We start from the raw sequence: 27,973 nt of genomic DNA, 5'->3' as shown, positions 1-27,973 counted from the left end.
TCTCCCCCTATTTTCCAGATCTATCACCTTGTCGGTGAGATATTTTATGTTCTCTTCTAATTTCTTGGTATTTTGGCTTTGCTTTATTGATTCTTGCTCTTTTACACGATCGTTGTCTTCCAGCTGCCTGATTCTGGCCTTTAAAGCCTGGTTTTCTTTTACAGTTTGGTCAAACTGGTTTTGTAGATGCGTGAATTTCTTTTGCATTATTTCCAACTTTTCCTCCCAGAAGGCTTCCATCTTTTTGGTCATTTCTGATTCAAATTCTTCATAGGTTTGTGGAGAGTTTCCATTTCCTTTGGAAGGTTTTGGAGCATTTTCTTTTATATTATCTTCTGTCTGCTCTGTATTTTGTATTTTGGCTCCATAGAATGTGTCCAAAGTCGCCCCTTTCTTCTTATTTTTCTTGGTATTTTGGGGCTTCTGTGGTTCTGTGGAGTTTGTCATCTCTGAATGTGGAGGATTAGTTTTTCTTGTCTCTTTCTGGTGTTCAGAGGCAGTCCTGGGCAGATAGTTCTATGGGCTTTCCCTGGGTTAAACTGAATATGCCTCACTGGAACTGGAATGGAAGGGTCTGACCACGAGGCCACACTCTCCCCCCGGCTCGCTTTCCGGAAGTTGCCTTCAGAATCGCTGGCCGTGAGGCTGTTTCGCAGGCCTGCGGGGGGATGGGCTGCCGCTTCCCCAAGCTCCGAGAGCACAGACTTTCACTGAGACTTGGATAGCAGGATCCAGCCCGTGAGGCTGTCTTGCCCGCCCTGAGGGTTGCTGTTGTTTTGACCAGCTCTTTGCAGCGGAGGCCCCAGGCAGTAACTTTCACCCGGACCGACCAGCTCTTTGACCGACCGGCTCTTTGCAGCGGAAGCCCCAGGCAGTAACTTTCACCCGGACTGGGACTTGGGTAGAAGACCCTGAGGGTTGTTGTTCCTCAGACCCTGCTCTCTGAGCCCGGCCGGGCTGCGGCTTCCGGGAGCCTTGGACTCTGCGCTCCTACCCCTGAGGTCCGAGTGATCTCGGGTTCTGGCTTTTAAGGGGAGCCGTACCTTTTGAACCGGGTCCAGGTCCAGGAGGAGGGTTCCCAGGGTCTGTGCTGTTGATCGTTTTGAATTTCGGCGCCTTAGGAGCTTATCGTTTGAGATTGGTCGGGAAGGGTTTTCCGGAGATCTGAGCTTTAGCTTTCTCTAAGCCGCCATCTTAACCGGAAGTCTCTCCATATACCTTTAATACTGTACCCTACTGTGGAGTCCCTTCATTCATCTGAACTTGGTTTTTTTGTCCTTTTGAGGCACCATATATCAGTTGGTGGTGAGGAGAATAAGAGCCCTGCTTCTACACTGCAGCCATCTTAACCCAGAAGTTCTCATCTAACCTTTCTATGTCTTTGTTTCTTCATTTGTAAAATAAGGGAGTTGGACCAGAATATCTCTTTAATATCTGTTTAAGTTATAAATATTATGATCTTTTGAGATCAAAGAATTAAAGTTAAGGACAAGTTTGGAGATGATACAAGTGTGTATGCTTTATGAGGAAGGCCTATATATTAGAGATAGAGGGCCAAGGAAGGGAAGGGGAGAGAGGGAAGGCAGTTTGCTTTCCCATCATTCAAGCAAAAATATTTTCCTATAGCTTTTTCTATAGTGTGGGACTCTATTTAATGTTATTTTAATTAATTAATTTATTTATTTATGTGAAATTAGTTTTGAATACTTTGCTCTTATCCTAATGTCTCCACAAATTCATTGTGTTCTTTGAAGATAAATCTAATGTGAATATAAAGAAAATATTTTATAAGCATATATACAAGAATGAATTCTAGGTAGGGCACTCCCAAGGAAAAAATGGGCCCAAACTTGGAAAACACATTGTTTTAAGGCCAGATTTCAACTTACTTAAAAAAAAAATCCCTAGTAACTCCTTTAAAAATCTAGTGAGGACATTTCCCTCTCATCTATCAGTCTTTCAACTACTTTATGTAAAATGGCTTTTCCCCCCCTCGTAATTCACATACCACAACTACATTTACAATCATGTATTTTTCTTCTTTTCACAGAAACTATTAACACCATTCTATCTACCAAGTATTTATTCCCAGGTAAGTAACTACTATTATCTTTCTCCCCCACCTTGTGTTAGATGACCAGTTAATACAATTAATGCCACAAAGAATTGGTCAATCTGATATGTGAACTATCCTACTCTTCAAAAAGCTCATTTTACATAAACCTATCTTCAAGATCCAGAACAGAATGATTTATTTTAAACTGTATGGACTAGAGCATCATCACAACTACTGGTTTTTCAAAGTGAGAGTATGAGCATGTGGCATTTCTAGTATATGTATACAATTCTACCAGAAGTAACACCACAGGCTTTAAACCATTCTTGTTGATATTTGGGAAAGAACAACACCTACCTACTTATTTATGCTTTGGAATCTTAGAAGATAGAGAGGATGCAAAGGTTTACAAACAAGTATATCATTTCTCAATTGAAAAATTAGATAAAAGAAATTTTTCAATTAGCCATGAGTTCAGCTTGAAGGAGTCCCCAAGGACAGAAATAGTATGATGCTTAGCTTCAATGTTAAGAACTCTGGCAAAGGAACAGACTCTTCCTCAACAATTATTTTGATATTCACAGACTACACAAATTAGAAGAGTAATGGAAAGTTGCCCCATAGAAAGTAGTTATAAGAGTCTGGGCAAGTTGCTTCCTTTCAAAGAGGGCCCAAAGAATGGGGGAGTCTCTGCAAAGACTACTGCAACCAACTACTGCACACAGTGGAAGTAGTCAAAGTTCAAGAAAAAAGAAGGGTTGGAAAACTTGCTAACAACTAAAAAAGACTACTCATCAGTTGTAGAAAAATTGAGCCAAAAATTATAACTTAGTGGGATAACTGTACCTGTCCTGTCCATTGGGTATAATAAAACTTTGAGGAGCTTCAAGGAGAACCCTCCTCTGGAGTAGGGAGTGAAGTATGACTAACTCAATCATAAGGAGTATATGAGGGAAAGAACTTTGCTATGCAGGCTTGATTATATCTGAAAACACTAACCTTAAGTGGAAAGAATCAGATGGAATTCTAGCTATTAAGTAGAACAACGACCAAAAAACATATTTAATATCCTTTCTCAGAAGGGTATGGGGCTAGTTAGTTAACCCAGAAAGCTTATATTCTTTTATATTCCTCCAAAATTTCTTTAAGTGTCAGTCTTATTAAAAAATCTGACCTCTGAGTTAAATGCACTAAAGGGGAAAGGCAGATACCAATGCTTGTATAATATGGAAAATGAATATTGTGGAGACAAAGTAAGAACTGATGATACCGAGGGAGCAATAAAAAAGAGCTATCACTTCAACAATTTGGAAATTAACAAGCATTCATTAAGTTGTTATTTTGTATCAGGAACCATCTTAAGTACTGGAAGAAATGATGAAATAAAGGAAAATAGAGAAAAGAAAAAACCCCAGATGGAAGTAGGCTTGAGTACAATTTTAACAAGCAGTATAAAGTTTACCCTTTATACCTAAGATCCATTAGTCTTTACAGTTAACAACTGAATTGCAGGAAATAGAGCCCTAATTCCAGAAGGGCTCCCTCAAATAAAAGTTGCAAAAGTGGTGCAGAATGAAAAGAGCAGAAACAAGAGAACAATTTATACAACAATATTTTCAAGAAAAGCAACTCTGAAACATTTTAGAACTCTGAGCAATTTTGATCAATAAATCAAAGGTCTAGAAGCTGAAAGGTGAAACCTGCTATCCAAATCTTGACAGAGATAATTGATTCAAAATTTGGAATAAGACATAAAATTCTAGCCATGTTCAAAGACGGTTTTTGCTTTGTGTAATTTCCTGATGCTCCCATAATATGCTAGGGCTTTCCCCCTATTAATTATCTTCAATTTAGCCTACATATATCTTGTATGTAGTTGTTTGGATGTTGTCTCCCCAGCTAGATTGTGAGCTCCTTAAGACCAAGAACTGTCTTTTCCCCTTCTTTGTATCTCCATCACTTAGCATAGTGCCTGGCATATAGTAGGCACTTCATTAATGCTTACTGATTAACTGACTCTCCTTGTCTGTACCTGTTTCCCTGTTGAGTTTAGTGTATTTCTAATATATTTTCTTTGTGCAGATGTATTAGGATCCTCTACCTCCCTTCATCCAGTTCAGAATAAAGTGATGCTCATGGGATTAACACCCTCCCTTTACCCCTTCCTTCATGTTCACATGCTTTTCATCCTTGTATAAGGCAAGAACTTCCCTCCTTTTCTTCCTAAGTCCCCTATTCCTCCTAATTTCTCCTTCAGGAGACCATCCAAATCGAAGAAAACCACCCACAGACCCACCCTCTATTTATCTTACTTAGCTTTTTCTGTGACCCCTGAAGACATTTGGGCTCTGAAAAGGTATCTGTTTCTTCTCCTTTTAGCATGCAAAGAATTTATCCTAACAGATTACCCTAAAATTGATCAAATATGTGTATCTTTCCATGCTTTTCTTATCTCCTACTTTTTCAGTTAAAAGCATCTACTCAGTTATGGTCTTTTCATCGGGAAAGTTTTAATTCCTCTATTTAATTAAAGATTCATTTTTTCCTATTTGTTGAATTATATTCAGTTTTGCCACATATGGTTATTCTTGCATGTATACCTGTATCTGTTGCCTCTTAGAATACCATATTTCAAGTTCTCTCCTTTATCAGAGCAGTTGATGTCTTGTATGGTATTAACTATGGTTCCCTAGTCCTTGAACTCTTTCTTTTTGGCTGCCTGGAAACTGAATTTTGGCTATGACACTCCTGAGAATTTTGATTTAGGGTTTGGGGCTTTTGGTTTCATTTTTTAACAGAAGTGACCAGTGTATTCTCTATTTCACTTTACCCTCTTGCTCTAAGAGAGCTGGGAAGTTTCTATATGTAATTTCTTGAAATATGTTCTGTCTTTTTTTGCTCTTGATTTTCAAGTAACCCTATTATGTGTTTTTATTTCTCCTTGTCATGTTTTCCAGATCAGTTGTCTATATTTTTTTCTGAGAATTTTTTCCAATCTTTAAAATTTTTTTCTTTAATATTTCATGGAGTCACTCTTTTCTGTTTGTTCCATTCTAATTGTCATGAATTCATCTACTCCAAGACATTAATTCTTGCAGTCTTCCTCCTTACTTATTAGATTTTCTGTTCATTTCATCTTTAAAAAAAAAACCCTTACTTTCCATCTTAGAATCAATACTGTGTATTGGTTCTAAGTCAGAAGAGTGGTAAGGGTTAGGCAATGGGGGTTAAGTGACTAGCTGAGGGTCATACAGCCAGGAATTATGAGGCCACATTTGAACCTAGGACCTCCCATCTCTGGGCCTGGCTCTCAAACCACTGAGCCACCCAGCTGCCCCCCCACACCCCCATTACATCTCTTATAGATAATCTTATAGTCCCTGTAGCAAGGACATTCTTTTCTCAAAGGCTCTATTTAGATTTGTTGTGGACTTATTCTCTTCTGGGTTTCCCCTTTGAACTTATCTCATTTTAAGGTAATTCTTCATAGTGTTCAGTATTTTCTTCTATTTACTTTAATATATTCAGCCTCACTTTCTGTAATGGGGGTGAGGTGGGGTTATGCTTTGGTCAAACTATATTCTCATATCCCTGGATAGTGTGGGTAGTTCCTACTTGTGGTTAATTTCTAAACTGCCTGGATGCTAATCTAGCTCAGTCCCCTGTACCTAAATGGGGTTCTGGGTTGGTCTGTGTTAGGTACTAGTCTGGCCCTGTCTTCTGCCATGGCTCCATACTGTTTCATACTTTCACTTCTACCCACCTAAGTTGTCTGTGCCCCATACTTGCTTTTGTGCATTACTCTGCTTGACAGAGGAGTTTATAGATGATTTAAAATCTATAAACTCCTCTGTGATTTGTGAATGATCTGGACTCCATTAAGTCCTATAATGCCACAATTTCCCCCATAATTCTTTAGGAAGACTGTTTTGGAATCTGTGTGGAGAATGAACTGGAGAAACAAGCAACTGCAAGTAGGAATCGTAATTAGGAAGCAATTACAATAGTGTCTACAAGCTATGAAAAGTAATGAGGGTCTGAACTAGCACAGTGGTCAGAGCTACTTTCCTTAATTCATGAGCCTAACATAGGAGAAAGAAATAGTCCTTTCTCATTCCATTATAAACTGAGGGTGTGTGTGCTTGGGAAATATTCCCATCCATACCAAACAACCTGGGAAGAAGTGGGTATGATAAAGAGAGATTATACTTGTGTTTTACATTTTAATTTCATGTTATGAAAGCTATGTAAACACAAATTACTAAATGTTTCATCTGTGAGTGGTAAAGAAAGAGACCTAATAAAAATAAGTACTCCTAAGGCTTGGTGATCCAAAAATATGAATAATGAATTTCATACTTTAATATTTGATTATTAGATCTTCTCTTAGACTGAATTAGAAATTAAGAGCAAGCAAAAGGAAAGTGTTTTTGCACAGGAAACTAGGCTGCATATAGGAAAAAACTTTTTTTTCCTGTTCTTGTTCTGATTACCCCTTTGGCAAAAAGTATACAGCCAGTGAACAATAAAGGAAGACCTAGAAAAAGAGAGTAATTAGATCACACTACCTGCTGGTTAAGTCATATAATACATTCATATAAGTAAAATGTTTTGTATAGATTTTTACCTATGAGACTGCATATACAAGTCAATATGTCAAATGACTACTATACCACTTGTACTTACTGTCCTATATACATATATATCACATGTGCAGTAGAAACAAAGTAAATTATTAAAAACATAAATCATTTGTTAAAACAAACAAACAAGATAACATCCCTTCCTGAGTCACATAATTTTAAGAAAAATGCCAGGACTACAGCATACTTTGCAACTGTGCTTTTCAAAAATACTTACCATTTTTTTTCTGTTTTCTAAATGGTACTCTTACTAGCGGTATCCCAGACATTTGCAGCTACACTTCCATGGAATTTCTGTTTTGAGAATAGAAAAATTCCAAATGAGAATTCTTTATGTAGAAATTACCTAAATCAGATCTGTGCTTAAACACAGGAGAAAGAAATATTCTTCTCTCATTCCATTATAAGCTGAGGGTGTGTGCGCTTGGGAAATATTCCCATCCATACTAACAACCTGGGAAGAAGTAGGTATGATAAGGAGAGATTATATTGTGTTTTGCATTTTAATTTCATGTTAAGAAAGCTACATGAACACCAATTACTAAATGTCTCATCTGTGAGTGGCAAAGAAAGAGAGAAGAAAAGAGTTTAAAAAAAAGAAAGAAAAGAAAATACATGGAACCATCAGCAAGCATTATCTATAATGGGATATGCTAGAAGCCTTCCCAATAAGATCAGGAGTGAGGCAAGGATGCCCATTATTATCACCATTACTCAGTATTTTGCCAGAAATCCTGACTATAAAAATAAGAGAAGAAAAAGAAAAGGAAGAAATTGGAATGGACAATGAAGAAACAAAATAATCACTCTTTGTAGATGACAGAATGATATATTAGAGGGGGGCACCTGGGTAGTTCAGTGGATTGAGAGCCAGGCTTAGAGATGGGAGGTCCTAGGTTCAAATCTGGCCTCAGACACTCCCCAGTTATGTGACCCTGGCCAAATCACTTGACCCCAATTGCCTAGCCCTTACCACTCTTCTACCTTGGAACCAATACACAGTATTGATTCCAAGATGGAAGGTAAGGGTTTAAAAAAAAAGAATGATATATTAGATAATCAGCTAAAAAATTAGTTGAAATAATTAACAACTTAAGAAAAATTGTAGGATACAAAATAAATCGCCATAAAAAAGTGTGTCTATGTATTACCAAGAAAACCCAACAGGAAGAGAGAGAAAGAGAAATTCAACTTAAAATAACTCAATAGAAAATAAAAGAAACAGAAGAAGTGAAAAAAATGAACTCCCAAAGGAAAAAAATCCCCAGGAACAAATGTTTTTATAAGTGATCCTAACAAGCATTCAGAAAATTGTTAATTCAAATATTTCATAAACTGCAAAAAAGAAAATGAGAACAGGAATATTATCAAAGTCCTTTTGTGATATAAATATGTTCTATATATCTCAACCAGATATACATAAAGCTAAAAAGGAAAATGACAGACTGATATCTGTAGTAAAAATTTATGCAAAATATGATGTAAAATATTAGTACAGAGCCTACAATATGTGAAAAATCTTATGCACTATGGTTAGGTTGCATTGTAACTTTTCAATATGAGAAATGTGGAGTTTAGTTCATATCAGTTCATAAGAATATCAGGGTATAAAGTGAGCTCTCATAAATCATTAGCATTTCTGTATATTATTAACAAAACCTGAGATGAAGAGGCAAAAAGAGAAATCCATTCAAAGTATCTGCTGAATGTATAAAATATTTAGACTTACCTACCAAGGTATAAACTCAAATTGTATGAGTACAATTGTAAAAATGTATTTATGGAAATAAAGATAAAACTAAATGAATGGAGAAATATTAATTGTTCATGGTAAGGCTGTGCCAATGTACTAAAAATGGCAATATGATCCAAATTAATTTCCTGATAAAAATAATTTTAAAAATCCATTAGAACAAAAAGTCATGAATCTCAACAGAAATAATGAAGAAAAGTGTGAAGGAAGTACCAGATCTCAAATTATACTACAAAGCAATAATCAACGAAACTATTTGGTACTGATTAGGAAATAGAGAAATTCATTGTGTAAAGATTAAAATTTAGGGAAACTGAGGCAGGTAGAAATTAGTTTCTCTCTGCAAGGAGTATTATATTTTTTAGAGTTTTATTTAAGATAAAGATTAAAGAAAATACAGAATAAGAAAGCACATGTCTAGGCCCAGAGAGGCCTAGACAACCTCACTTACATAATGAAAGAGACATGTCTGCTGGGAAGCGGAAGTAGGAAAGAGGCCTTTACAACCAGGTTAAATATCCCATCTCGCTCTCGGCCCAGGTGAGGTTACAAGGCATTTTGGGAAGTAAGCAAGGACTTCTGGGGAATGGAGTCCAGAGTTCAAATCTCCATTTTTACATTTGGTGGACAGATTAGGTACACTGTATATAGTAGTAGTCTCTCTGTGACTGAGAATGACAATTGTCTTTGTGCATTTTCATCTACGGTGTACCCTCATATGTCTTTGAAGTCCAAAGACTGAGGCGCAAAATTTGTGGCACATGGGGCATGGGACGCCAGTTGTTACGGGAGGTGCGGTTGTGGCCTGGTGTTGGCGTTCACGCGCAGCGGCAAGACGTCGACATCGTTCATCTTCAAAGGTGGTGGCGGCATGGTTAATGTGGGTTCGCCAGCTGCTTCTGACAGAGGCAGCGAGTTCTAGTTGCTTTTGTGTAATGCCAGCCCACTTCAAGTTTGACTTTAGCTGATCCTTGTATCTTTTCTTTGGTCAGCCTTGTTTCCTGAGTCCAGCTGACAGTTCACCATAGAATACCTGTCTTGGTATTCGCTGTGGGTCCATGCAGATGACGTGTCCAGACCATCGTAGCTGGGTTTTGAGGACCAGGACTTCGATGCTGGTGGAGTTGGCTCTGTCGAGGACTTCCTGGTTGGTGATTCGGTCCTGCCATCTGATCCTCATGATTGACCGGAGAGAGCTTTGGTGGAATTGCTCCAGCTGTTTCATGTGCTTCTGATACAGTGTCCATGTCTCACAACCGTACAGGAGTGACCTGAGGACCACTGAGTTATACACTTTGAGCTTCATCGCAGTGCTTACACCACTGTGTTGGAGGACTTTGTAGCACAGCTGCCCGAGTGCCTGGCTGGCCTTTTGGATCCTGTCATTGATCTCATGGTCTAGGGACCCGTCATTGGCGATGGTGCTGCCCAGGTACTTGAAAGTGTTGACGTTAGAAAGCTGCGTGCCATCGATTGTAATGCACGGCTGGTTCGTTGGCCTCCCTGGTGCAGGTTGGAACAGCACCTCTGTTTTGCTGAGGCTGATAGTCAGGCCAAACAGTTTTGTTGTGGTAGAGAACCTGTCCACAATGGTTTGAAGATGATTTTCTTGTTGGGCCATGAGAGCACAGTCATCTGCGAAGAGAGCTTCCAGGATGAGTGTCTCTGTTGTCTTTGTCTTTGCAGTCAGGCAGTGAAGGTCGAATAGTGAGCCATCGGTATATGGAAGCAAATTAACATAATATAGCACAATGTTTGGTAAACCTAAAGACTTTAGCTACTGGGATAAGCAAAAGAGTTTTTTGGAAAATATCAATGTTGTCTGGCAGAAATTGGGTTTAGAACAGCATCTCACAACATATTCTAAGATTAACCTCCAACGGACTATGGATGACTTAAATAAAAATTCACATTTTAAACAAATTAAGTAGTGGGGAAGGAAATATCTTTCACTACTATGGAATGGGAAAGAACTGATGACCAAAAAAAAGGATAAACTGAGAAAATCTTGTGATCCATCAGTACTACTAATAGGCCTATATATGCCCCAAAGAGATAAATGGAAAAAGGAAAAAGACATACATATTAAAATGAAGATAAAATGAATAATTTCATTTACCAAAAAAAGTATAAAGTTTTTACATAAAATCTGAGAAAAATCTTTACAGAAACTTTCTTTGACACACATTTAATATCTAAAATATATAAAAATATATACAATCAATAGATATGAAATATAATTAAAGAAATGAAAATTAAAACAACCCTGAGGTTCTACTTCAGGTCCATCAGATTGGGAAAAAAATGATGAGAAATTATTGGAAAGGCAATAGGGAAGGTAGGCGCAATAATGGTGTAAATTTATCTAGCCTTTCTGGAAAGCAAATTGGAACTGTCTCATATGTCACTAAACTGAGCAAATCTTTTGACCATCAGTTCTAATACAAGGCCTATGCCCCAAAGAGATAAAAGAAAAAAAAGGACTCATACATGTAAAAATGTTTATATTAACTGTATTTGTTATAACAAAGAGCAGGAAACTAAAGGAATGTGTCAACTGGGAATTAGCTGAACAAATTATATATGTATAACAACATTATTGTGCCATGAGAAATGAACAATGGGATGATGACAGGCATAGAAAGACTTGCATGAATTGATGATGCAGATTCAAATGCATAGAACCAAGAGAATTACTTATACAATAAGAACATTGAAAAGAAAAACAAATTAAAAAGTTTTTGCCAGGAGTCATCAAAGACCACGCTGTTTGACATGGTTACATGTAGAAACCAGGGACTCCAAAGCAGAAAAGATAGCACAGAAAACTGTGTCCTATCCATCATTCTGCTGAAACTGTCCCACCTTCAAGATCCCATTCCCTCTGGGAGGTTGGACCACCCCACAGCAATTACTGTGAATAAGAATGAAATGAACTCATCAAAGGTTATGGTGTATTGTAGAGAATCTTTTCTAAGATTAAAATTTTGGGTTTTATATGGGATGTCTTTTAATTACATGTACTACATGTTAGCATTGAGATTCTAGAAGTTTAATTTGATAATATATATGAATTTGCATAGGTATTAAGAATTTGGTGTGTGGCTAAAATTGGAATATTTAATCAGTGTTATACTTGAATGTACTGAGAAATTGTTTTTTATCTATTCAAATATAATCTTTTATAATGTCATAATGAATATACACAAAATTTATATGAAGTTGTGCTGCGAAGAAAATTAATTTTTATGCAAACTATATATAATGTTATTGGCAAAGGAAATTTAGCCAGTCCAGAAATCAAATAAGATTCATTATTAGGCTATTAAGTATAAGTAAAAGGTAGTCACTCTTCCCCTATTTATAATAAGAGTAATAGAGACAAAAACTGAAGGTTTTATTCTTCTTGGAGCAGAAGGTTGAAAGGAAAACTGGAATATTAAGAAAACATTGTTAGGGAACTCTAAACAAAGTCAATTTGGAAGTTGTGAAGTTTTAATTAATATATTGGGCATGATTTAATATCAAGGTTTTGAAAAACATGTAACTTAAGCATTAAATTGAAAAGAAAGGAACAAAATTTTTTTCCCTCAGCAAAGTACCTTTACTGGGAAAGTAGCCAAGTGCAGCCATGCAGCCACTGTCTTACACCTTTTCCAAAAATAAGCTAACCACTTTCTCAGGCAGAGGAAGGAGATTAAAGTGCTTGCAGTTACCTAACATTTATATTAAAGGACCAATACAGCAAATTTTAAACAGATAAAAGTTCTCAGTTCTCTTATCTAAATTTTAGAGATACAATTCGAAAGTCCTGAAAAGTTAACTGACAGCTAGAATAGATCTTGATCTAATAATAATATATATTAACAGGAATTTTAAGAGTTTATTTGAGCATGCCCAAATACCATAATTTCTATATACCGCTATTAATTAAAAATATAAGCTTTTCTTGAAACAATAACAACAACAACAAAGGGTTTTTTAGTTGAAACTGTACAATTAGGCTAAGTGGTAAAACTGCAAAGTTCAAACTACAAATTCAGAATTCTAAAGAAGCTCAGGCTAAAGAACAGATTTCCCTCTTAATCACAACAATTGACATACTAAAGTTAGTCAAACCAAATTAGTAATACAATAACTTGTGAATAATTGGATCAAATGTTTAAGATGATTAATGAGAATATATCAGAATTAAAAGATTCATGGCTTAGGTAGTTAGGATAAATTTTTTGAGAAAATAACTAGATTACCTTTGTAAATCTATGTATCAGTCTTTCCTGTGGATACTTCTGTGTGGGCCATGGTGCATCCATGGTGTGGATTTGGGACCGCATTTTGAGAAGTTGAGTGTGTTAACCCCTCAAAGGAAGATTGTTTGGAGTTGCTAGGATACAAACTTGATGAAATCATTCCCTTGCTCCCCCTCCTTTTCTTTTTCCTCCCAACTAGAGTGAAACAAACATGTACTGGCTAACAACCAAAAACAAGCTTTTTTATTACAAATAATTTCATTGGTTACTGGAAAAGGGACTCCATTATCCACCTACATGTGGAAATCCACATTTCCTACATGGAAATCCACGTATAATTTTGAAAACAAAGATCATATGATTTTAAAACACTACTATTAAAAATTTAATTTAATTTTTTAATTAACCTGTCTCATTATACATATACCCCTCCCTTTTTCTACTGCAGTACAAAGGATTCTTAGAGAGCACTAAAAAAATTCTATCATGAGTAGGATTATACTAAATTTAAACACACTTTAAGATAGGATAGGATAAAGCTTCTACGCAGCAAAGTTAATAAGAACCATATACTTATTTGAGGTAAATATGTGAACATGCATTGGCTTTTGTCAATGCGCCCAGAAAAACATTGGTTTTTCTGTCTCTCTCTCTCTCCTCTATTTCCCCTTGTCTATAACTACTGTAGTTTTCCTCTTAGAGGGTAAATTTTTGTATACACCTGCAGTTAGAATTTTTTGGGGTGCAGGATGCTTATGTTTAGTGATCAATTGGGGAGACTAGTCCCCCAATCATCATCAGGGGGGATTGTGAATTTTAAATTTCCTCCATCTTGCTTAGTCTAGCACCCAAGAATGTGCACACCCACACTACACGGGCTACATGTGCTAGTTAATGACAAATCAGAAATAATTAACTGTCCCCCCCCTCCCCCCGGGCTGTCCTAAGCCAAGCTTGAGCCACCATTGGCATGTGTGAGGCGCAGGAAGTGAGGTAGAGAACAGCCTCTGGAGTTCACTCACTTCCTGTGGACAGGGGCTAGACTCAGTTCGTTCCTGGAGCTCAAGCTGGGAGGAGGCCCACAGGTAGCTTTCCTTCAGATTGGTCACGTGAGTGAAAGGACTAATTCCCTTTCCTGCCTTGGCCCTCCAAGGCCTAAAACTCCCTCTGGCTCTGCCAGAAGATTGAGTTAACCTCTTTCCTTCTCTCCCTCTCCTTCTTTCTTACTCCTGTTATAATTAAATTACCATAAAACTCCATTCTGACTTGAGTGTTTCATTTAGGATTTTCATAAGTGAAATCCTTGGTGGCCTTTAATTAATATAAACAGTCTTAAAAAGTGATTTCCATATCACACACATTATGATAATGATTGGAATTGGAGTATTATTGATTATGGGTGAAAGTTTTTGTCCTATGAGAAGAAAGTAACTACATCTATTATACTTTGCCTTTATTGATATCTGATGTTTAGTCTGTACAAGTATATTTCTAAACAAGATCTTTTCCCCTATATTTGAGATTCTGATTAGCCTACAATTAAATGTCAAAAGTATAATTTAGCTATTTATTAGGGAGGTATAGTCAAAATTTTTAAGCTAAAGGTTGGGACCTTTAGGAAATGTCCTCACCATGACTCCCACTCCAACAACAAGCTACAAGACACACCCCAGCAGGAAGGTGATGAAGAGAATGCAGATACAGAAAGACTGTGTTAAGACAACAGCCCAGAATGCTCTACCAACTTGGGAACAAATCAAGACACCTGTAGCACAAGCACAAGCACAAGCAAGAATTTTCACCTCCTAATTGCACTGATGCCTTCAAATGACTGATTTTCTCCATGGCTCTACAGACATGTATGTTATCCCCCATGACTCTTAGAATTTCTTGTTCAGAATGTATTTTAACCAATTGTCCTAATCCTATTAAGTGTATTTGTTGAACAACATTTAGACATGTATGCCCTACAACTGGTTTCCCAAAATTTAAGACACTTTAACCTTACATTCCTAGTAATTTCCACTGCAGCCATTGCTCAAGGAGCCCACATTGCACAACAGTCATCATCCATGACTAGGTTCTACCCTACATCTAGCCCAAGATGAACTGAAATCACTCCAGTTAAAAAACAAAAAAGGGGGAGATGCTGGGAGCCATCAAAGACCATGCTGTTTGACACAGTCACACGTGGAAACTGGAGACTGCAAAGTAGTCCCCAGAAAGAATGGAAACACCCACCGAAACCCCCCTAAGTGACTTTCCTTATTAATATCCCCTTATTATTGGAATTGCTATGATTATTATTTTTACTTAGCCCCAGGGGGAAAAAAACATGAGAGCAACATGTTTGCTGGGTGAATACAGATGTCCCACTCTGTCCCCCCAGGACATTACCAGGAGATCTCACTTATAAAATTAAACCTAAGGATTCTTATATACCCACTTAGTTAGGACCCTCTTGTCTAGGCAATAAAAATGTCTGGCAAATCTGTGCTCTGATGTCCCCAACCTATATCTGGGTCATGTTGAATCTACCCTCTGACCCTGCACCTAGCAGCAATGTTTCATTGACTATCTCCCTAGGCTTCCCATCTGTTGTTAGGTTATATGGAAACATGTATGTTGAGAATGAAAATGTGTGTCAAGTAGATGTGTGATAATGAGGGTATAAAATAAAGCCAGGACTCAGCCAACAAGAAGCAGTTTATCCTGTAAAATCTGTGCTGCAGGTTGAATGCAAAAGCTGTGTCCCATCCATCATTCCACCAACACCAGCCCCTCTCCAAGACCCCATCCCCTGTGGGAGGCTGGTCCACCCCACAGCAATATTTAAGAAATCTGATTACTAAAAAGATAAATTACAACTCCAGGGGCCAGATGAAATATGCTACCCAGCTCCTGATAGATACAGGATGAGAAATATTTGCTGACATGATTTCATAGTCATAACATATATATTTGTATTACTTAGTTATTGAATATTGGTTCTGTGGAAAGGTATAATAATTAAAATAGTGGAAGACATAAATTGTTGGTATATAAAAGAGTGGATGAGTAAATTGTGACCGCAGAAATTATGGTTTCACTACAGTGTCTTGTTTTAAAATCAAATATAAGGTGGCCGCCAGGGAAAAATTCCCAAATATTAAATATACCCAAGTCAGCTGGGTTTTATAGAGATTTTAGTTAATTCAAAATGTGGAATTAAAGAAAAGGAGAGAAAGAGAGAAAGGGGGAATAATGAGAAAAGGATAGGCCAGGCCAGGGCAGCCCTGGCCAACCCAGGCCTAACCCCTAAGAGAAAGATCAGTCAGTCCTTAATCACTCACCACAAGATCTGTCCAAGCAAGGATTCTAGTGACACCAGGCCAGCTTCATCTCAGCTGACTCCACCAGCTCAATCCTGAATCTGAATCTGAATGTCAATGTCAGAATCTCAATCTCCTCAGCTCCTTTTCTGAGCTCCTTTTAAAGGGAATTTTCTCCTATGTCACCTCCCCTAAATTCTTACATCTACCAATCACAGTAGACGTTTTCCAAAGGACAGACCATTCTTAATTCACACCTAAGTAGTCTAAACTTTTGAGTAATTCACGCCTGAGTAAGTTCTCGCCTCTTTGCTTTTTGCAAGTTCACAAATTGCCTGACCTTTATAGATACTTAGCACCCTTTTGTATTAGTTCTAAAAATAGGCACAGCTTAAGAACTTTTTGCCTTATTATAAGTATGGGTTTAAGTACTTTTTAGTGTTCAACAAAGAGTTTACGGAGTAGAGGTCTTCATATTCCTGATCTAAGTAGATGTCTCACATTCCTGATCTAAGTTCCTTTATTGTTTAAAGTGGGGAATGGTCTTAACCCAGCCTTATGAAGTAGGGTCTGGGAAATTTTAAGGTTCACAATCCTAACCTTATGAAGTAGGGTCTGAGAATTTTTAAGGTTCACAAAGGAAAGTAAAACAAGTTCTGGACTTTCTGCCACTGTGTTAGAACAAGCAACAGTGGGAATATTAGAGAGAGAAGAAATTGACATTATATATTTATACATTATATATATATTTTATATATATATATATATTTATATATATATATATAAATTTGCTGGGGAGAGATTCACCAAATGTTACAGGATGCCAAGAGTATAGCAAGCAACTCCTTTTGGAGCTACACAAGAGAGGTCACAAGGTCTCCAAAGACAAAGTTCAGTAGTGTCTCCCCACAATGCAATATTTGGATTTCATTTTAACTGCTAGGTCCCATTCTAGTTCTCCTAATTGTATTGTGAGTATCCAAAAATTAAGCACTCCTAACACTAAAAAGCAATTGAGGGCAATTGTTGGAGTGACAGTATTTTGTTGGCAGTGGATCCCTGCTATGGGGAAATCGTTAAACCCCTTGTATCACTCACAAAAAAATTAGGTCCCTGAACCACTTAAATTGGAAATGGAACACCTGACAGTGCTTTCAAATTTAAAACAGACTATCCTGTCTGCCGCTGCTCTAGGCATCCCAAATTATGATAAATCTTTTACCTTATATGTCCATGGACAGAGAGGGGTAGCTTCAGGTGTACTAACTCAACTTTTGGGACCTGCTTAATGCCCGGTAGTCTATTATTCAGCCCAGCTGGACCCAGTAGCTTCAGAAGCACCACCATACCTTAGAGGAGTAGCTGCCATGGCTTTACTAGTAACCAAATCTGGTGATCTAGTATTAGGATGGCCTCTGACCATAATGTGCCCACACAAGGTTGAGACATTGTTATTTAAGACACAGGGCACTGGCATTTGCCAATCAAAGGATTAAGAGATATGAAATAACCCTATTGAATAATGAAAATATCATGTTAAAACACTGTGAAGTTCTTAATCTTGAAAACTTGCTCCCTGATTTGCCAACTTCTGGAGAACCTTTACATGATTGTACATCTTTAGGGCCATTGTTGGTAAAACTTGTAATGATTTACTGGACACCCCTTTGGATAATTCAGATTTTATATTATTTACAGATGGTTTTTTGTTTATGAAGGATGGCATGTGCTATATGGGAGCTGCAGTAGTTATCAAATTTGCTACTTTGTGGTCAGCTTCCTTACCCTCAAATGTAAGTGCACAAGGTGCAGAACTAACAGATCTGAAATATGCATGTATCATTGCCAAAGATAAAAGGGCTAAGATTTACATGGACTCCTTTTATGCATTCAGGATATGTCACACCATTGGCATGCTATGGGCTTCAGAGGGGATTCTTACCATCAGCTGGAAAATGTATTGCCAACGCAGACCTTATTACTGAACTTCTTTCTGCCCTCAAGCTCCCGGAAGACATAGCTGTTGTTCACTGCTCTGAACACATGTGTGGCATTTACCCTTTCCCTAGGGGAAAATGATTGAGCAGATACTGCTGCAAAGCTAGTGGCCAGGGGCCTGAATTAGTCTTAACATGAACAACCATTGATGACTTAAATTTATCACTTTCCTATACTGAAAAGGAAATGGAAAAAATGGAAGCAAAAATTTAAAGCAAAACAGATTAATGGAGTATGGATGTCATCTGAAGGAAAACTCCTGCTCCCTAGAACTTTCTATAACTAAATTTGTTGTTCCATCCATAAAAATGATCATTTTGGCACCCAGGGGATTGTGGACTCTGTTAAAAGAATATGGATAGCCCCTGGTATAACTACTATAATCTCTAAAGTATGTACAGCCTGCTATACCTGCCAACCATATAACCAACATGCCTTTCATGGCATTTGGTGGACGTCCTCCCATTTACATACCATTTGAGCATTTACAAATTGATTTTACTTCTATGCTAAAAACTGGACAGCATAAATTTTGTCTGGTCATAGTTGATCAGCTGACCAGGTGGCATAAAGTGTTTCCTACTGCTTGGATCACAGTGGCTTTTGTTGCCAAAGTCCTTTTCAAATAAATTATTCCTCATTTTGGACTACCAGCATGTATTGATTCAGTTAGAGGAACTCATTTTAGTGATTCAATCTTATCACAAATTTATTCATGTTTGGGAATAACTCCTAAATTTCATCCCCAGAGTTCTGGCCAAGTTGAAAGACTGAATAAAGAACTTAAAACTATAATTGGCAAATGGTGCACAGAGACCCATTTATATGATATTGGGAAATTAATTTCTCCTCTAGGGGTCTCAGTTTCCTTATGTGTAATATCAGGGATTTAAGGTGCCCTAGTGAAGTACATGGTGCTGAAATTTAGAGGCAGGAAGAACCAGGTTGTCCTACTTCAGACACTTAATAGTTGTTGGACCCCAGGTAAATCACTTAACCTCTCTGATCCTCAATTTTCTCACCTGTGAAACAGACACTATAACAGCACTTACTTCACAGGGCTGTTCTGAGTTATCAAATGAAATAATGTGTTCAAAGCAAATTGAAAACCTTAAAGAGCTATATAAATGGGAGTTATCATTATTATCAGGTGATATCTAACATCCTGTCTAGCTCTAACATTCTATGATTTTAATACTGTGACTAGGTAAAATAGAAGTGAGGAAGCCTGAGGCCAAGGAATTAGTATACTAAGTAAGGAAGTACAAAACTTTGGAGGGATCTATAGAAAGGCAGCCCAAACCCTTTCTTTTGGAATCACTATCCAAACCTACTACCAATCTTGTCCAGGCACTGTTTGGTTTTTCAATCAATAAGGATTAACTTCTCAAAAATTTACAGAAAAAAGTTGAAATACAAATGTATGAATCTATCCAAAAAGCCCTACAAGGAACAGGGAGAAAGGCCATAACTAAAATTAAAATCATGACAAAATATTTGGGATACTGGTACAATGAAATGTCATTCTTTACTGCTAAGGTATCAGTGAATGTGTCCACACAATTAATAATCAGTTACTGACCTAGAAGGATATTGAAAAACAAGAGGACTTAAATTCATCTCAACACATTAGAATTTTCCTTAGTGCTTCTTAAAAGCTAAAAAAAAGTCTCAAGCTGAAACAGATATATTGTACACCCAATAATTAAAACAAGAGAGATAATTTCTCAAGAAGCCTAAAATCAAAATGGTTCCTTCCTACACCACCTAGATTTTTTTGGTTATTTTATCTTATTCTTTTCATATGGGTCTCAATTTCAGGAGTCAGAAATTCTCCCCAGCTGGCACTAACCAAAGTATTAAAAGATGCAAAAGAAACAAGTCTTACCCTTAAATGATTTTAAAAGGCACTGCTATAATATATTCAATAAAAATCCTTTGTGTTCTCTCTTAGTTACACATCACTGTCTTCTCTTCTTTCAACTTCAAACACAACTTTTTTTCTGGCAGTTAGTGATGGAATTTTTTTCAGAAAAACAAAGATCTTCTAAACTTGGAAAGCTGAAAACTTAGGGAAGGATGGGAAATTGTTGAAATCTTGCCTAGCTTATAATGCCACTCAGATGACTAGCTCTACTTAAGTTTTCTATTTCTAATGTAATTTGGGGCTCTTAGAAGGTTGCCAAACTCCTCTTTAATAGATTTTTTTGTATGTTTCCTCTAGACAGGGAAAGTGAACTGGTTCAAAAAAACTTATACACAGTCCCTAAGTAGCTTACAGGCTGACTGCCTTTCCCCAACCTCAATTATATGCAAAAAATTTTCTTAAAACATACTTCTCCTTCTCCTTGAGAAAGCCATGCAATGCTAGAGGACAGGAATCATGTGAAAAAGTTTATCCTGACATGATAATAGTATTCAACACAAAGAAAAAGACAATTAGAATGTTGCCTCATTTAATGAACTGGCAGAACTTGGACATTCCAGGTCCAAGACAGCACAGTAGGGAAGTTCAGATGTCACAGACGGAGGGAAACTCACAAGATCATCTTTTTAGAGTTAGAAGGAACCGCAGAGGTCATCTAGTCCAACCCACAAGGAGAACTTTGAAATTGAGGAGCCAATATTGATGTGATCAGCTGACTTGTGCCCCAGCAATGGGAAATTATTGTTGTTGTTTCTAAGAATGAGAAATGGTTTGAAAGGCTTCTGAATTGTGAAAAGGAGATTGGAAGACTAGCAAGGTAGAATTGCTTAGGAGGGAGGAACTTTAAGACTCTTCTAGGTTTGCATATGTTTCTGGTGGTCATTCTTAGTGCCCCAGAATCCCTTCATGTTTGCTGAAGAGAACTGTATGGATGGATTGATAAACCAACAATTTCTTTTAAAAGTGTTGTTTTTCCAACATCCTTCAAATACCTAAACTTTCCTTTTTGTACTTTTATTGTACTCATTTGTGGGGGTATGCTACTAAACCAGCGGCTTGTCATTGAAGAAGGCACATTGTTTTCCATTAAAGAACACTCACTATTTTTATGCACCAATGAAATAAATTAATAAACGGTGCATTATTTTAGTTATGTACAGGATGTCTTGAAAGCTAGAGTTCATGCAAGCTCTATTATTTAATCTGTTGAGGCATATATAATAAATACATTCATTCTTACATATGTATGTATATTTAATGCATGAATACTTTATGTGCATATACACATACATATACATATCCAGATGCGCATTGAAATCTCCAATAGCAATCCACCTTATTTCCAATCTTATGTGCATTCAGGTGCTTTTGCTTCTCCAGTAGCACTCATTTGGAGGAGAAATTGCACAGTACCTTTTAAATTTTGTCAAGTACTATGAACATCATTAGAACAAAAAGCAATAAAGAATGTAAATTGTTGCTATTGTTCTTGAGAGCTGCTTCACTTATGATTTGATCATTTTAAAGACAAAAGACTGCCTCTCTGTCAACAGTGATTACTATTACAGCTTAGAAGTCTTCTTTGTTAGGCACATAAAGTATATTACTTTTTGACAGAAGAAAATTGTTCTTTTAAACTTTATGAACTGGTGTTCTATTTTCTTTAACCTCAGTTTTTTTTTTGTCTTCCGTTAAAATTCAAAAGAGAATCAACCAATAGTATAGACAACTTTATTTAAAAGGTTCCTAGATTGTGTGGTGTAAAAGGGGCCTAGTTCTAGTAATAAAAAATATCCTTTTGGTATTATTGCTTAATTGTGTAACATTTTTGAGTGGGTAACAAAGCTTACTCATTAATATAGGTAGCTCTATAGATTAACTCCAAAGTTTTAGTTTTTTAGACTTATTTTTCTCAGTTGTTTTCCATCCAATTTAAATCCAGCTTTCTCTTTCCAATACCCCTTCACCTTTTGACAAAACAGTTAATTGAAGTAACAATCTTCAGGTTTTTGTTTTGTTTTCCCCCCCAAGAAAAATAAAGTTAAAAAAAAAGTATGTTTTGATCTGCATTCAGACTCCATTAATTTTTTCCCTGGAGGTGGATAGTATGTTCATCATGAGTCCTTTGGAATTGTCTTGGATTAACAAAAGCAGAGAAAGAAAATTACAGAACAATTTCCTTAATGAATATTGATGTAAAAACTTTAAGTAAAATACTAGCAAAGAGACTATAGCAATATATCATAAGGATTATTCATTATGACCAGGTGGGATTTGTACCAGGAGTGTAAGGCTGGTTTAATATTAGGAAAACTATCAGCATAATTGACCATATCAATAATCAAACTAACAGAAATTACACAATTATTTCAAAAGATGCAGAAAAAGACTATGATAAAATAAAACACCCATTCCTATTAAAAATACCAGACAAAGGGGCAAATGGATGGCTCAGTGGATTGTGAGCCAGGCCTAGAGACAACAGGTCCTAGGTTCAAATCTGGCCTTAGATACTTCCCAGCTGTGTGACTCTGGGCAAGTCACTTAATCCCCATTGCCTAGCCCTTACCATGCTTCTGCCTTAGAACCAATAGACAATATTGTTTCTAAGACAGAAAGTAAGGGTTTTAAAAAATCAAAACATCAGAAAGCATAGGAATAAAAGGGCCTTTCCTTAAAATAATAAGTAGAATCTATCTAAAACTGTCAGCAAGTATCATTTGCAATAGAGATAAGTTAGAAGATTTCCCAATAAGATTAGGAGTGAAATAAGGATGCCCATTATCACTTATTATTATTATTTAATATTGTACCAGGAATGTTAGCTTTAGCAAAAGAGAAGAGAAGAAAAATAAATTGAAGGAGTTAAAGTAGGCAAAGAGGAAACTAAACTATCACTTTGTGGATGATATGATGGCATACTTAGAGAATCTGAGAGAATCAACTAATAAACTAGTAGAAATAATTAATAATTTTAGCAAAGTTTCAGGATACAAAATAAACCCACATAAATCATCAGCATGTCTATATACTACCAACAAAGTCCAGCAACAAGAGTTAGAAAGAGAAATTACATTGAAAATTACTCAAGACAATATAAAATACCTGGGAATCTATTTGTCAAGAGACAGACACAGAAATGATATTAACATAATTACAAAACACTTTTCACATAAGTAAATTTACATCTAAACAACTGGAAAAACATTAATTGCTCATGAGGAGGCCAAGCTAACATAATAAAAATAATGTTCCTACCTAAATTAATTTACTTATTCAGTGTCATACAAATCAAACTACCTAAAAACTATTTTATAGAACATGGAAAAATAATAACAAAATTCATCTGGAAGAGCTAAAAGTCAAAAATATGAAGGGAACCAATGGGAAAAAACATGAAGGAAGGTGACCTAGTACATTGATGGTGAAAGTTTTAGAGACAGAGGGCTGGACCTGACCCCCCATCCACCAGAGACTGAGTGTCATGACCCTCACCACCACATGCTGGGTATGGCACCCCCCCTTACTCCACACAGGGGAGGGAGAAAGGGCTCCCATTGGACTGCTGGACAGAGAAGTGGGTGAAGTGAGGAATGTCCTCAGTGAGTATAGCAATAGGCAAGGGCTGTGGCCTGAACACTGCTCCCCTCCAGCTCTGCCGCCTGTGAGCCATTCACCTTACCAGCTGTGAGCTCCCATTGGGCTTCTGGGAAGAGGGGCGTGGATGTGAAGAATGTTGTCAGGGATAGTGGAGAGGGGGAGGGGAAAAGTTCTGCCCATATCCCTCTGCCTTTCTAGTAACCAACTGGAGGAGGGTGGAAGTGAAGGAGGCCACATGCCCACCGAGAGCACTCTGCATGTCATCTTTGGCACCCATGCCATAGGTTCTCCATCACTAGCCTAGCAGAACCAGATATTAAACTGTATTATTGTAGCATCCCAAGCATATTCACATCTATGAAATATAGATGACTGTATGATTACTGTGTCTCCAAGCATAAGGTTATACCAATGAGGCTTGTGAATGTAACCTTGAACTGGCCATGTGGCCCTTGGCTAAGACAAACTCATTAGCATGCTCGGAGTCAATTCCCCGGGAAAGCGCGGTTTGCAATGTACACGCCCAAAGGTGTTCCCTCTACCTTGCCACCCAATCTTAATTGTCTATACTTTGTGATGTGGTTACTACGTCCTTGGGAGTACCGCCCAAGCAGGACATGAATAAATTCAGAGGCAATCCCATGAACTTCCTCTTGGCCTTTCTCCCTTCCATAGAGCTCCACTGGGCTCCTCAATGACTATGTCTCTCTCTTCTTGACCTTCTCCTTCCCCGAGGCTGTAACCATCTCGGCCTGCATTCTCTATCTTAATCTCCTCAACCTTGTATTCCATTATCCTCATTTTCCGCCTTAAGGAAAATCATAGGGGTTGCCTGCCCTATCCAATCACTGATTTGTCAGTGTCTTTCATTTCCACCCTGGTTCTCGGTTCCTACCTCTCCTCGGGTCCCATCACAAAGGTGAGCCCCTTCCCTTGTGGGACCCTGCTGGTCAGGGAAGTCCATTAAGGAAAACCCCACAATTATAAAATACTAATCATTAAAACAATTAATTTAATTTAATTAAATAACAATTAATAAACAATTAAAACAATCTGGTACTGTCCAAGAAATGGAATTGTCTTGGATTGTTGACTTGATTAGAGTAGTTTAGTCTTTCACAGCTGATCAACATTGCAACACTGCTGTTACTGTGCATGATTCTCAGTTTTTCTTACTTCACTTTGAATGAGCTCCTAGAAGTCTTCCTAGGTTTTTCTGAAACCACCCCCTTCATCATTTCTTATAATATTCCATCATTATCATATCTTACAACTTGTTCAGTGATTTTCTAATTGATAGGCATCTCTTCAATTTTCAATTCTCTGCCACCATAAAAAAGAGCTGCTATAAACATTTTTGTACATATAGATCATTGTCCTTTTCCTTTGGGATACAGACCCAATAGTGGAATTGCTGGGTCAAAGATTATAGCCCTATGGGGAACAGTTCCAAATTGCTCTCCAGAATGGTTTCAAATCTCCACCAACAATGTATTCTCAACTTTCCCTTATTCTCAACTCTGACTAAAGTATGGTTTTTCAAGTAATTACAAATCTTCCTATTTTTCCATCCAAAGATGAAAGCGTATTTAGCTCTGTTCAACTCTAACAAAATGAAAAAGCACACAATTTATTATCAGCTCGTAGTTCTTCAGATCCTTATACTATGCTCCTAATTGGCTGGTCTGATCACCATAATCCTGAATTACTTATTTTCACTTCCATAATTATGTAAAAGTTATTGACCAAATTCTTTTTGGTTCTACCTTTGAGTTTTAAAATTGTTTTTGTTTGTTTTTAAATCAGGGGTAAAATGTACATTGACTATAGACTGGCCTGGGAATCATTGATTCAGAGTTGGAAGGGATTTTTATGAAAGGAAATTATTTGCCTTTACTTTATCAATCAAGAACTTGAAGTGTCCCTCCTTTCACACTTAGTCAAACACTTAAAGAACCTTTTACTTGAAAAGGAAGTTCAAACCCTCAAAGACTGGAAGTGGATCTCACAAGCACTGCCCTCCCAACCTCAATGGGCAGTGCCAGGCAAGTTAAGAAACTATGATTGGTTCCTGAGATGTGATAGATTTGATAGATCAGCCCACAGTGAAAGGAAGTAGAAACCAGAGAGACAGGAAGTGACGTGGGAAAAAGCTTATAAAAGGGGAGACTGGATTTTATATAGCACGACCTCCGGTTAAGATGGCGGCTTAGAGAAAGCTGAAGTTCAGATCTCCGGAAAACCCTTCCCGACCGATCTCAAACTAGAAGCTCCTAAGGCGCCGAAATTCAAAACGATCAACAGCACAGACCCTGGGAACCCTCCTCCTGGACCTGGACCCGGTTCAAAAGGTACGGCTCCCCTTAAAAGCCAGAACCCGAGATCCCTCGGACCTCAGGGGTAGGAGCGCAGAGTCCAAGGCTCCCGGAAGCGGCAGCCGCGCTGGGCTCAGAGAGCAGGGTCTGAGGAACAACAACCCTCAGGGTCTTCTACCCAAGTCCCAGTCCGGGTGAAAGTTACTGCCTGGGGCCTCCGCTGCAGAGAGCTGGTCAAAACAACAGCAACCCTCAGGGCGGGCAAGACAGCCTCACGGGCTGGATCCTGCTATCCAAGTCTCAGTGAAAGTCTGTGCTCTCGGAGCTTGGGGAAGCGGCAGCCCATCCCCCCGCAGGCAGGCCGACGAAACAGCCTCACGGCCAGGGATTCTGAAGGCAACTTCAGGAAATCGAGCCAGGGGGAGAGTGTGGCCTCGTGGTCCGACCCTTCCATTCCAGTTCCAGTGAGGCATATTCAGTTTAACCCAGGGAACGCTCATAGAACCAACATCTGCCCAGGACTAAAGCCTCTGATCACCAGACAAAGACAAGAAAAGCCAATCCTCCACGTTCAGAGATGACAAACTCCACAGAAGCACAGAAGCCCCAAAATACCAAGAAAAATAAGAAGAAAGGGGCGACTCTGGACACATTCTATGGAGCCAAAATACAAAATACAGAGCAGATAGAAGAAGATATACAAGAAAATTCTCCAAAATCTTCCAAAGGAAATAGAAACTCTCCACAAACACATGAAGAATTTGAATCAGAAAGGACCAAAAAGATGGAAGCCCTCTGGGAGGAAAAGTGGGAAATGATGCAAAAGAAATTCACGCATCTACAAAACCAGTTTGACCAAACTGTAAAAGAAAACCAGGCTTTAAAGCAAGAACTAATAAAGCAAAGCCAAAACACCAAGAAATTAGAAGAGAACATAAAATATCTCACCGACAAGGTGATAGATCTGGAAAACAGGGGGAGAAGAGAAAATTTAAGAATAATTGGACTCGCAGAAAAGCCAGAAATAAACACCAAACTGGACATGGTGATACAAGATATAATCAAAGAAAATTGCCCAGAGATTCTAGAACAAGAGTTTGACAGAGCTCACAGAACACCTTCTACACTAAACCCCCAAAAGACAACTCCCAGGAATGTAATTGCCAAATTCCAAAGCTCTCAAACAAAAGAAAAAATCCTACAGGAAGCCAGAAAAAGACAATTTAGATATAAAGGAATGCCAATCAGGGTCACACAAGACCTTGCAAGTTCTACGCTGAATGATCGTAAGGCATGGAACATGATCTTCAGAAAGGCAAGAGAGCTGGGTCTCCAACCAAGAATCAGCTACCCAGCAAAACTGACTATATACTTCCAAGGGAAAGTATGGGCATTCAACAAAATAGAAGACTTCCAACTTTTTGCAAAGAAAAGACCAGAGCTCTGTGGAAAGTTTGATACCGAAAATCAAAGAGCAAGGAATACCTGAAAAGGTAAATATTAAGGAAAGGGGAAAAATGTTATCTTCTTTTACTCAAACTCTCTTCTATAAGGACTACATTTATATCAATCGATGTATACTAATATGTGGGGAAAATGTAATGTATAAATAGGGGGTAAAGAAAGACCAAATAGAATAATGGTTCTCGCACAAAGATTCACAGGGGAAGGGGAGGGGAAGAAAACTCCTATAAGAAGGAGAGGAAGAGAGGGGGAGGGGGCTTACTTAAACCTCAATCTCAGGGAAATCAACTCTGAGAGGGAAAAACATCCAGATCCATTGGGATCTTGAATTCTATCTTACCCAACAAGGGTAAGGAGAAGGGAAAACCAAGGAGGGGAGGGGGAGAGGGAGAACAAAAAGGGAGGGAAAGAGAGGGGGGAGGGGGAGGGAAGAAAAAGGGAGGGACTAAAAAGGGAAACATCAAGGGAGGGGACAAGGGGGACTGATTCAAAGTAAATCACTGGACTAAAAGGTAGAGCCGAAGAAGAAAAGGTTAGAATTAGGGAAGGCAATCAAAATGCCAGGGAGTCCACAAATGACAATCATAACTTTGAACGTGAATGGGATGAACTCACCCATAAAACGTAGACGAATAGCTGAATGGATTAGAATCCAA

The 27,973-nt window shown here is 37.9% G+C and overlaps 1 protein-coding gene across 7 annotated transcripts in view; it reads right to left on the bottom strand.

Moving 5' to 3' along the window:
* LOC100028308 (phospholipid-transporting ATPase FetA-like) overlaps positions 1 to 27,973 on the bottom strand; it is a 266,846-nt gene that overhangs the window by 182,723 nt on the left and 56,150 nt on the right. For all 7 annotated transcript variants that reach the window (XR_008913609.1, XM_056806042.1, XM_007498811.3 and 4 more), the window contains one exon: positions 6,917 to 6,993. Coding sequence is in view for 6 of the 7 variants with exons in the window: in XM_056806042.1 (XP_056662020.1) it covers positions 6,917 to 6,968 (52 nt within the window). In the remaining variant the exon portion in view is untranslated. The remainder of the gene's footprint in view (positions 1 to 6,916; positions 6,994 to 27,973) is intronic.

The sequence above is a fragment of the Monodelphis domestica genome, chromosome 7, assembly GCF_027887165.1.
Source record: "Monodelphis domestica isolate mMonDom1 chromosome 7, mMonDom1.pri, whole genome shotgun sequence".
NCBI lineage: Eukaryota > Metazoa > Chordata > Mammalia > Didelphimorphia > Didelphidae > Monodelphis > Monodelphis domestica.
The sequence above is the reverse complement of the archived record's forward strand: the minus strand, read 5'-3'. Positions and strand labels throughout refer to the sequence as shown.